We start from the raw sequence: 12,844 nt of genomic DNA, 5'->3' as shown, positions 1-12,844 counted from the left end.
GGGAAAAGAAGCAGCTCTTCAAGCACATGAAGGCTGTGACTCAAGACAAAACTCATGGTGTAAAGAGCAAAAGGATTGTGCAATGAGTGAAGAAGGCCCAACAACACTCTGACAATCATGAAGGGCACAAGTTCTTTGGTGAAAGCCACCTAGGAACTAAACACACAAGGTTGCATCGAATTGGGAGCCAAGGCTGGAAATGAATTTCTCAAAAGTAGGCAAGCAGTTTCTTTGAGTATTCTCTGTATATGAGAATCTTTGATCTGAGCGACATGAACTCCACAGTGCAGCAACTTACTTAGTCCATGCTTGCTGTCACTGATAACTAACACAAAGTCAAATGTTAACTAAATATTAACAAGCAAGCTTTGGGAGCCGACAGTGTCGTTACAGAATTTTAGTTTTCTGTGATGAGGATCTTCCAATCACAAATCTCCAAACTATCTGGAAAGAGGAAGATATTCCAGGGATGTGACTATCTTCAAGAACACAGACAAATCAAATGGTGGTTATAAGCAGGGGGATCTCACAATTGTCTATTACAGGGAAAGTCATTCAACCACCACCTCTCAGTGCGTTAAGAGCTGTGAAGATTTGTTGATTTAGGGATATAGTAGACATTACTTTCACTACTCAAGAACTCCAAACAAATGCAAACAACAGCAACAACTTCTTAATGCAACCTTATACTGCTTCAATCTACATACAGATTGGGTGAACCAAGGGTGCTGAGTAAGAGGATTTCTTGGAATGTATGTGGGATAGTTTTCTGAACCAACGTGCCGAGGAACCAACTAGAGAGCAGGCCATTCTAGACTGGGTATTGAGCAATGAGGAAGGGTTGGTTATCAATCTTGTCGTGCCAGGCCACTTGGGTAAGAGTGACCATAATCTGGTGGAATTCTTCATTAAGATGGAGAGTGATATAGTTAATTCAGTAACAAAGGTTCTGAACTTATAAGAAGGGTAACTTTGATGGTATGATACGTGAATTAGCTAAGATAGACTGGCAAATGATACTTAAAGGGTTGACGGTGGATATGCAATGGCAAGCATTTAAAGATCGCATGGATGAACTACAACAATTGTTCATCCCAGTTTGGCAAAAGAATAAACCAGGAAAGGTAGTGCACCCGTGGCTGACAAGGGAAATTAGGGATAGTATCAATCCCAAAGAAGAAACATACAAATTAGCCAGAAAAAGCGGCACACCTGAGGACTGGGAGAAATTCAGAGTCCAGCAGAGGAGGACAAAGGGCTTAATTAGGAAAGGGAAAAAAGATTATGAGAGAAAGCTGGCAGGGAACATAAAAACTGACTATGAAAGCTTTTATAGATATGTGAAAAGAAAAAGATTGGTTAAGACAAATGCAGGTCCCTTACAGTCAGAAACAGGTGAATTGATCATGGGGAACAAGGACATGGCAGACCAATTGAATAACTACTTTGGTTCTGTCTTCACTAAGGAGGACATAAATAATCTCCCGCAAATAGTAGGGGACCGAGGGTCTAGTGAGATGGAGGAACTGAGGGAAATACACGTTAGTAGGGAAGTAGTGTTAGGTAAACTGAAGGGATTAAAGGCAGATAAATCCCCAGGGCCAGATGGTCCGCATCCCAGAGTGCTTAAGGAAGTAGCTCAAGAAATAGTGGATGCATTAGTGATAATTTTTCAAAACTCTTTAGATTCTGGACTAGTTCCTGAGGATTGGAGGGTGGCTAATGTAACCCCACTTTTTAAAAAAGGAGGGAGAGAGAAACCGGGGAATTATAGACCGGTAAGCCTGACATCGGTGGTGGGGAAAATGCTAGAGTTAGTTATCAAAGATGTGATAACAGCACATTTGGAAAGCGGTGAAATGATCGGACAAAGTCAGCATGGATTTGTGAAAGAAAAATCATGTCTGACGAATCTCATAGAATTTTTTGAGGATGTAACTAGTAATGTGGATAGGGGAGAACCAGTGGATGTGGTATATTTGGATTTTCAAAAGGCTTTTGACAAGGTCCCACACAGGAGATTAGTGTGCAAACTGAAAGCACACGGTATTGGGGGTATGGTATTGATGTGGATAGAGAATTGGTTGGCAGACAGGAAGCAAAGAGTGGGAATAAACGGGACCTTTTCAGAACGGCAGGCAGTGACTAGTGGGGTACCGCAAGGCTCAGTGCTGGGACCCCAGTTGTTTACAATATATATTAATGACTTAGACGAGGGAATTAAATACAGCATCTCCAAGTTTGCGGATGACACGAAGCTGGGTGGCAGTGTTAGCTGTGAGGAGGATGCTAAGAGGATGCAGAGTGACTTGGATTGGTTAGGTGAATGGGCAAATTCATGGCAGATGCAATTTAATGTGGATAAATGTGAGGTTATCCACTTTGGTGGCAAAAACAGGAAAACAGATTATTATCTGAAAGGTGGCCGATTAGGAAAAGGGGAGGTGCAACGAGACCTGGGTGTCATTATACACCAGTCATTGAAAGTGGGCATGCAGGTACAGCAGGCGGTGAAAAAGGTGAATGGTATGCTGGCATTCATTGCAAGAGGATTCGAGTACAGGAGCAGGGAGGTACTACTGCAGTTGTACAAGGCCTTGCTGAGACCACACCTGGAGTATTGTGTGCAGTTTTGGTCCCCTAATCTGAGGAAAGACATTCTTGCCATAGAGGGAGTACAAAGAAGGTTCACCAGATTGGTTCCTGGGATGGCAGGACTTTCATATGATGAAAGACTGGATCGACTAGGCTTATAGTCTCTGGAATTTAGAAGATTGAGGGGGAATCTTATTGAAACATATAAAATTCTGAAGGGATTGGACAGGCTAGATGTAGGAAGATTGTTCCCGATGTTGGGGAAGTCCAGAATGAGGGGTCACAGTTTGAGGATAAAGGGGAAGCCTTTCAGGACTGAGATGAGGAAAAACTTCTTCACACAGAGAGTGGTGAATCTGTGGAATTCTCTGCCACAGGAAACAGTAGAGGCCAGTTCATTGGCTATATTTAAGAGGGAGTTAGATATGGCCCTTGTGGCTCAAGGGATTGGGGGTATGGAGAGAAGGCAGGTACAGGGTTTTGAGTTGGATGATCAGCCGTGATCATAGTGAATTGCGGTGCAGGCTCGAAGGGCCGAATGGCCTACTCCACTATTTTCTATGTTCCTATGCTTCATTAAAACCTTTTGACTTCATCCATCAAGTGGGACTATGAAGTGCACTCCTCAAATTGAGCAAGCAAAGAAATTCATTTTCACTTTATGGCTGCTTCATAATACTGGGTAGGTGATAACTGAAAGAAGCACAAAACCAACCACAGTGCAGCCTGGTTTTAAACAAGCCTGCATCACTGCCCTGAGTCATTTTGTGATCTTTCTTACTGCAAATTTGCACCTCATCTCCAGCATGAGTGAAAGCAAACTACAAGGCTAACAGGGAACTCAGGTTATTTCCAGAACAAGAATGATTCTGAACTCAGCAGTCAAGCTAAGTATAAAACAACACTTGTGACATCAGACATCTGATGGCCAAGCTCCATATCGTCTTTGAATCTTCGACTCTTTTACTGACAAATATGAGGAAATGAGTTACAGTGAACAAGCTTCAAATCTGTTAACAATTTGCAGCTGCTCTATGACATTGCTCCCTGTCAAAAAGGTTCATTGTATGACACTGGAAAATGTTGCTATATTCCACATCTCAGGAACCATTTTTCAGTGAAGGCTGAAGAAATACATCCCTGCCAATTTTTAAGACAGCTATTTTTATTTAATTCTAATCATATAATGCTTTGATCCCCTAACTATATCATCCTTTACTTGTGCCATAGAAAATTTCTCTTGCTACAGGCACTGAAAATCTGTTCTCTTGCATGCACTCACAAACATGGACACAATACCTACCTCCCCATATCTCAACCTTCAAATGCTTCAGTCCCATCATACACCCAATTCTCAGTTGCACTCAGCATCCTCCCCTGAACACATATGACCTATACCAAACCAACACACTTCCTCTCCCTTAAGACTCTCAGAGAAGTGCAGCCGTACAATCACATTTACAGACTAGCTGTCGCCCTCACCACTAATTCATCCTCATTCACCCAATTTACACAAGAGTGAAAGCAGATTACTCATTTGCTGGTAAATATGAACATCTACCCAAATCAAAGTCCATTGGAACACACAATAGGTGGGAGGCACATGTTTAGCCTTTACCCCAATTACCATCTCAGAAGCAGAGTTGAATTGTAATCCATACAAATCCAATAAAGGAAGGGGGAATAATTAATTAAATTTAGGAAAAAGAAAACAATGACACCCGCTCCCTCCACCCTTACCTTTGGTTTCACATCTTTGGTGGTCGCAGAAAAAGACCGCACCGGACTAGAAGGTAGTCTCTTGGAAGTGGTAGCTGCCGTCATAGTGGTTGTATTGATTTTTTTATTGGGGCTTGGAACAGCTGCCGCAGGTCGCTTAAGGGAAGCTGATGGCTGTGGTTTAGTTTTGGTTGGTGAGATCTTTGTAGTCAGTGTGCCCACCTTTTACATACAGCGAAAGGGAATAACACAAAGGTCGACGATGCCAAAGGAAACATGGAATTAAAAGCAAACAAAATACAAAGAAAAAATAGCCAATGGTAATTTTATGCCAAGTAAATAAACTCTGTGAATCCGAGACAAATTCGAATTGTACAAAGCTAGATGTCATAATTTTCTAGGTTCCCTGAAACACCTGTTGTCCCACTAAACAGAATACAGGTCAGGAGGGGACAAGAGCTGAAGGGGAGATCAGAGTCAAAAGAGCCAGGGGAAAGAAGGAAAGTGGGAGGGAAAGGACAGAAAACAGTGCAGCAGAAATACACAAAGAATAAGGGAAGAAAGAGAGGGAGAAAGGAAAAGAGACATTTACCATGGTTCTAATGCTCTGAAAGCCCAGGAGGTGGCACAAGTGAAGCACAGATTTCAGTTCAGATTAATGACACTATCTCTTCCAAAATTCCAGAGAAGTTCCAGCCATAAAGAGGGCCAGATGCAAACACAAGCCACGGACAAAGGTCGGGGAATTAAAAATTTAGACAATTAAAAGAATGCTAAAAAAATTTTCCAGATTAAAAAAGGGAACATAGGAGGGTTGGGAGGTCAGAAAGGTAAGAAGGCTGGATGGGGAGGGAAGAGTGGAAGAAAGAGCTGAGGGAAGGGGAGGGGGCAGGTGAACAGGGGAGATGCAAAGCAAGGGATGTGGAGGAAACGGTAGGAAATATTAGTAGGCAGGGTGAGAGTTCATCACTCATTACTTTGTTTATAAGCCCGTGGGTGAAGGTCAAGTTCTAGCTCTTTAACAACTGCTTAACTATTTTTCTAAAAATAAAGTGATAACATCAAGGTGTACACAAATGGACCAAATTTGGCTATATTTTGTGGGGTCCTGAGTTTCAAGATATACAGAAGATATCAGTAGACAGCAAGAGGTCAGTTTATATAAAACTTGTCAAGTGCATTTTACTATTTGTCTGACAAAGTCAAAATATACAGACCAAAACCTATTTGCCTCAAAAACACAGACTTTAGGTTGCACTCATGAAGAAAAATTAACAGAAATATGGTTGTAGCAAATAAATATATAAAGCACAGGAAGATTGTTTTTCAACCAGAATGTGTACCTACCTTTCCTTTTGCATCAGGGGTTACTGGGTGCTCTTTGGAGACTGCAGCTGTCTCTTTTTTGGTCACATTCTCTGCTGTTGTTTCCTCTGGTTTGGCTGCAGATGTTTTTTAAAAAAAAAACGAACAATGCAATCAGTGAAATTTCAAGGACAAATGTTTTATCTCTTGCTGCAAATCCATACTGCTTCAGGTGAGAAAATTTAGAGACTAGCTTAAACAAAGACATGCAATATCCATAGAATCCTTACAGAGACAAAGAAAATATGTATCTTTGGTATCACCTCTGATTAGTAATTAATAGCTTATAACTGCATTTCACATGTGACGTTCTACATTCCTCTAAACCAATATTTACTTTCTTCTCATTTAATATCAGTTTCACTGTTCTTCTTTGGAACATATATGAATAATCTTACAGTTTTGCATAAATTGACATCCTGCCACTTTGGACATTTAACCAATCCAAACCTTTTGCAGACACTTTGCATCCTTCTTGCATATCACCTTCCACCCATGTATTGTACCATTAATATAAGTGGGCATATTACAAATCTGAACTTTCATTTGATATTAATATAGACCGAAGACCCAGCACAGATTAAGTGCATGAGGACCACAATCTGCAAATGACCCAAACATTCTACTGTCACTTCCCTTCAATCCTCTTCCATACAAACATATATTACCCCAAATTCAGAAAGTTTATTTTGAACAATGCTCTTTTGTAAGGCAATTGATAAAATGCTTTCCAAAAATCAACTTGTACAGTACATTTATAAAATCCTTTCCTGCTATTAGCTATATCTTGGTAATCCCTATTACACTATTTCTCTTTGATAAAATATTTGCTGATAGTAAGTCTATCAACTCATAAAATTATTTTTTTTTTTCACATGCTCTCTCTTGACTGAGACATATTGCTATTGCTTTCTAGATGCGGCCTCAAATTCCTGGATTTTCCCATTAGCTCAGTGCCTTCAGCACATGAAATGCTGTCATTCATGAAGGTCACTCACTACCATCTTCTCAAGGGCCTTATAGGACTGATCAGTACACACTGTTCTGTGTAACCATGTCATTATGCAAAGATTCAATAAAAAAAACACATAATGCAATGTACAGAGCTGTTTCCCACTGGTTGTCTGTTGTCTACTGGATGTATAGAATGTGATGGTCATTAAATACGGTCACCAACATTGCATCCACCAGCTCCTCTGGTGAAGCCAATGTGCATTCTCTGAGGTTAAATCCACATTCTGTTTGGTAATAGTTAACTAATAACAAAGACACAGTTGGACTCTATGGCCCTGTACTCTATGAAGCAGCTGGTATGCTGTGAAGAAAGAAATAGAAATCACAATACTGAAACAACCCAATCAGCCTGCATTGGACTTATTCTTCCACATAAGCAGTAGACTTTAATCATTAAAAGCAATATATAATTATAAATAGTTGCTGTGAAAATGGCTGCCACATCAGCTTGCATATAGTTATTACAATTTAAAGTAACAAGTAATATGCAAAACACTCTCAAGGTTTCAAATTCAAGTTTAATTGCCATTCAACCATACACGAATACCCATGAATACAGCCAAACGAAACAGCATTACTCCGGGGCAAGATGCAAAACAGTAAGTACCAACAGTCATACACAACACAAGGTACGTATAGCACATACAATTGTCAGAGAGAGTTTGTGAACCCTTGGCAATTACCTGGTTTTCTGCACTAATTACTCAAAACGTAGTCTGATCTTCATCTAAGTCACAACAATCTGCTTGAACTCATAATACACAAACAATTGTACTACTCAATACCGAACACACCATTTAAACAGTCACAGACTAGGTCCAAAAAAGTAAGTGAATCTCTGGGCTAATGCCTTCTTCAAAAGCTATTTGGATTCAGGTATTCCAACCAATCAATGAAATTGGAAGTGTAGGTTGTAGAGGTGCCTTGCCCTAGAAAAAAAGACAACACCAAGTCAGGTTACTGACTAAGCCTGCTCTTCTCAAGAAAGATCTGTTTATGTGTACCATGCCTCGATCAAAACAATTTTCAAAGGACGTTAGAAGAAAAATTGTAGAGATGCATGAAGCTGGAAAAGGCTACAAAAGCATTTCTAAAGACTAGAGTGTTCATCAGTCCACAGTAAGAGAAATTATTTACAAATAGAGGAAAGTCAGTACTGTTGCTACTCTCCCTAGAAGTGGGTATCCTGCAAAGATCACACCAAGAGCACAATATGCAATGCTGAAGGAGTTGAAAAAGAACCCAAGGGTAAGATTGAAAGACCTGCAGATGTCTCTAGAACATACTAAAGCCTCTGTTCATGTCCAACTTTCAAATCCCTTACTCACTCTTCCTTCAGTTAGTCCTGACGAAGGGTCTCAGCCTGAAACGTCGACTGCACCTCTTCCTACAGATGCTGCCTGGCCTGCTGCATTCACCAGCAACTTTGATGTGTGTTGTCTCTGTTCATGTGTCCACTATAAGAAAATCACTGAACAAGAATGGTCTTCATGGAAGAACACCATGGAGGAAAACACTGCTCTCCAAAAAAAAAATTACTGCATAGCTCCAGTTTGTAAAAAACCACCTGGATGTTCCACAATGCTTCTGGGACAATGTTCTGTGGACAGATGAGACAAAAGTTGAACTTTTTAGCAGAGTCTGACTGTCATGACTTCCAGTTCCTCTTTTGACCTGTTTTCCTTTTATTGAGAACATGATTTCCCTGCAGTAGGATTAACCCTTTACACACTATATGATTCTCATTGAAAATGGATAAGACTATTAATTTTGTTTCATGGAATACTAATGGTTTGAACCATCCGATTAAACGGAAATTTTTTTAAAAAAATATTTCATAGACTGAAAGCTCAGATTATTTTTGCACAGGAGACTCATGTGAGAAAGGAGGACAATCAATGTTTTTTTTAGGTTTTGGAGGGGCATGCAGTTTCATTCTAATTCATCTGCAAAGGTAAATGGTGTTCCTATATTTATTGATTCTTTGATTTCATTTGTTCATTATGAGACAATTTCAGACCCAACTGGTAGATTTTTGTTTATTACCGGTTTATTTTATAATCAAAAAGTTGTTATGGTTAATATTTATGCTCCAAATGTTGATTATCCTGAATTTTTAAAGCAACTATTTGCATTATTCCCTAACTTAAATGAATATAAATTGATAATAGGTGGAGACTTTAATTGCTGTTTGAATCCTTTGATGGATAGGTCTTTAGTTAAACAAATCCTACCAAATAAATCTGCATTTTTTATTAATTCTTTTTTAGTGGACTCTGGAATATCAAACATCTGGTGGCTTTTACACCCTAATGGTAAAGAGTTCTCTTTTTTCCTCTCATATTTATCACAATTATTCTAGAATTGATTACTTTTTTATTGACTCCCGATTAGTACCATCTGTCATTGCTTGTGACTATGATGCAATTGCTATTTCTGATCATGCACCTTTGAAATTATCAATTAAATTAGCTGATGTAAGTTTTAGAACTAGACAATGGCGGTTCAATTCCATCTTACTTCAAGACAAAGTTTGTTAGTTTCATTAAAGAACAGATTGCTTTTTTCTTTTCAACTAACTCTACTGAAGGAATTTCCAGTGGGACATTATGGGAAACTTTTAAAGCATATATTCGTGGACAAATTATTTCATACTCTGCAGGATTAAAAAAGCAAACCGATAATGAAATGTGTATATTGGTTGATAAGATTAAAGAAATTGATAAAGAATATTCAGTTACTCCCAATTTGGAGATTTATAAAAAGAGAGTCGAACTTCAGATGCAACATAGTTTGTTATTAACATCTCCTATTGAAAACCAGTTACTTAAAACTAAATCTCAATTTTATATACATGGTTATAAATCGTGGAAATTATTGGCCAATCAATTGAAAACTGTTTCGGTTAAAGTTCGTAAACAGGATGGCAATTTTACGGTTGACCACGATGAGATTAATAAATCCTTTCAAGAATTCTATACCTCTTTATATCAGTCAGAATTCCCTGATGATACTACTACAATGCATGAATTCTTAGGGAAATTGAATTTCCCCAAACTATCATCTGATGAATGTTTACTAAAGATACACTGATTACGGAGGAAGAAATGCAGAAAGCAATTTCTTTAATGAACTCCGGTAAAGCCCCTGATATGAATGGATTTACAGTAGAATTTTTAAAAATGTTTTTCTGATTTACTCTCTCCTTGGTTAAGTCGAACTTTTAAAGATGCCTCATTGATAGGTAAACTACCAGAGTCCTTTTATGAAGCATCCATTTCCTTAATTCTTAAAAGAGATAAAGACCCTACTGAATGTGCTTCATACAGACCAATATCTTTGTTGAATGTAGATTTTAAAATTCTTTCTAAAATAATGGCAATTTGATTGGAAAACGTGTTGCCCAAAATTGTTTCAGAAGATCAGACATGATTTATAAAAAAATCGTTACTCATACTTTAATGTTAGGAGATTATTGAATATTATATACACTTCCTCGCCTAAAATTCCAGAATGTATTATTTCATTGGATGCTGAGAAGGCATTTGACAGAATTGAATGGAAATATTTGTTTAATACACTTGAGAAATTTAATTTTAGTCCAAAGTTTATATCCTGGATTAAATTGATATATCATACACCTTTGGCCTCTGTAGTTACAAATAGTCAGAGATCTCCCTTTTTTAGGCTTTTTCATAGTACTAGGCAGGGCTGTCCTTTAAATCGTTTACTATTTGACATTGCTTTAGAACCCTTGGCAATTGCTTTTCAAGATTCACCAAATATATTTGGCATTATTCGGGGCAATGAAACACATAAAGTATCACCATATGCAGATGACTTGTTATTATATATTTCTAATCCAGAGAAATCCATTCCTTCAGTAATATTATTACTTGCTCAATTTAGCAGCTTTTCTGGTTATAAATTAAATTTTGATAAGAGTGAGTTATTCCCATTAAATACGCAAACTTTAATTTACAGAAGTGTTCCATTTAGATTGGCTACAGAATACTTTATGTATTTAGGGGTTAAAATTACGAAGAAACATCAGGACCTATTCAAGGCTAATTTCTTACCTTTAATTGATCATATTAAACAATTATTAACTAAATGGTCTCCGATGTCCTTATCATTAGTCAGCCGAATCAATGCTATTAAGATGATAGTTCTACCTCAATTTCTTTATTTTTTTCAGGTAGTACCAATTTTTATTCCTAAATCCTTCTTTGATATTATTGATTCCAAAATTTCTTCATATATATGGCAGAGTAAAAATCCCAGGTTGAGTATGAAATATTTACAGAAATCCAAAAAGGATGGTGGTTTGGCGATGCCGAACTTTAGATTTTACTATTGGGCAATTCATATCTGAAATTCAACCTTTTGGACCCAAGGGCTAGATAAAACCCAAAGTCCAAGGTGGTTGAATCTTGAACGCGAGTCTGTGCAAGGATTTTCATTGGCGTCTATTTTAGGGGCTTCGCTCCCCTTTGCATTTACTAAATTGAACAAACAAATTACTAACCCAATAATTAAATATACAATACGAATATGGTTCCAATTTCGTAAACTTTTTGATTTGAATAAATTTATCCTTTCCAGCCCTATTTTACTTAATTTCTTTTCAACTATCCAGAATTGATCAAGTCTTTCTTTTTTGGAAAATGAAAGGAATAAACTGTTTTCGTGATTTATTTACGGATAACTGTTTTATGTCATTTGAACCGTTATCTAATAAATACAATTTGCCTAGATTGCGCTTTTTTTTAGATATCCACAGATTAGAAACTTTTTGAATGTTATTTTGCCTACCTTTCTGATGTCACATCAAGCTGAAATTACGGAAAAAATTTTAAGTTTAAATCCCTTACAAAAGAGTGTAATAGCAACTATCTACGACTTGATCATGAAAATCCCTTCAGGTATACATGATAAAATAAAGAATGAATGGGAACGAGAACTTCAAGTAAATATATCCATAGAAGAATGGGAAAAGATTCTTAAATTAGTTCATACTTCTTCAATGTGTGCTAGACATACTTCAATACAACTTAAGGTGATTCATAGAGCATATATGTCAAAAGACAAACTAGCCCGTTTTTATTCCCATATAAACCCTATGTGTGACAGATGTAACTCTGAGGTTGCTTCTTTAACCCATATGTTCTGGTCCTGCCCTCATTTGAAAAAATATTGGAAAGACATCTTTGATATTGTTTCAGCAGTTTTACATATTGATTTACAACTCCATCCTATTACTGCAATTTTTGGATTACCAATGATTGATTCTAGTTATTTAACATCTTCAGCCTGCCATTTGATAGCATTTGTTACGCAGAAGATCCATTTTATTTAAATGGAAAGATTTTGATCCCCCTACTACACCTCAATGGTTTTCTCAAACTACAGCTTGTTTAAACCTAGAAAAAATTAGGAGTGGCATGGTTAATTCCTCGATTAAGTTCAAGGAAACTTGGGAGTCTTTTATTCAATATTTCCATACATATGACTTAAGTTGATTTTTTAAAATCCTTTTTCCTAATATTTAATCGTTTATGGAAAGAGGAATGGAGTCAAGGACAGAATAATTATAATTGACAAATTATGGCAGCCCAGTTTTTTGTTTTGTTTTCTGTTTAATTTAGGGGATTTTTGTGTTTTTTTGGTTTTTTTTCTTGAAAAAATTTTCTGAACTTTTTCCTGTTTCAATTATCAAGAGATTGGGTGGACTTGTCTGGATATGATATTTGGAACTTATGTTTGTACATATTATTGCTACTATTGTAATCCTGTTCTCTTGGTATTGTTATTATTGATATGTTCATTTAACTGATTATAATGCAATAAAAAGATTTGAAAAGAAAGAACTTTTTGGCAGAAATGCACACTGCTATGTTTGGAGGAAAAAAGGCACTGCACACCAACACCAAAACCTCATCCCAACTGTGAAGCATGGTGGAAGGAGCATCATGGTTTGGGACTGTTTTGTTGCCTCAGGGCCTGGACAGCTTGCAATCATTGACGGAACAATGAATTCCAAGTTGTATCATGATATTTTGCAGGAGAATGTCAGCGTAGCAGTCTGTCACCTGAAGCTTAATAGAAGCTGGATGATGCAACAAGACAATAATCCAAAGCAGAACAGTAA

The 12,844-nt window shown here is 37.4% G+C and overlaps 1 protein-coding gene across 5 annotated transcripts in view; it reads right to left on the bottom strand.

Moving 5' to 3' along the window:
• Positions 1 to 12,844, bottom strand: part of LOC140199015 (uncharacterized) — a 309,841-nt gene that overhangs the window by 57,013 nt on the left and 239,984 nt on the right. For 4 of the 5 annotated variants that reach the window (XM_072260397.1, XM_072260407.1, XM_072260417.1 and 1 more), the window contains 2 exons: positions 5,662 to 5,756; positions 4,336 to 4,536 (listed from right to left, as the gene is read on the bottom strand). In XM_072260397.1, coding sequence (XP_072116498.1) covers positions 4,336 to 4,536; positions 5,662 to 5,756 — 296 coding nt within the window. The remainder of the gene's footprint in view (positions 1 to 4,335; positions 4,537 to 5,661; positions 5,757 to 12,844) is intronic. The other variant, XM_072260427.1, reaches the window with a different exon arrangement.

This window comes from Mobula birostris, chromosome 1 (assembly GCF_030028105.1).
Source record: "Mobula birostris isolate sMobBir1 chromosome 1, sMobBir1.hap1, whole genome shotgun sequence".
Taxonomy (NCBI): Eukaryota; Metazoa; Chordata; class Chondrichthyes; order Myliobatiformes; family Myliobatidae; genus Mobula; species Mobula birostris.
Note: the sequence above shows the minus strand (reverse complement) of the source record. Positions and strands in the feature narration are given on the sequence as shown.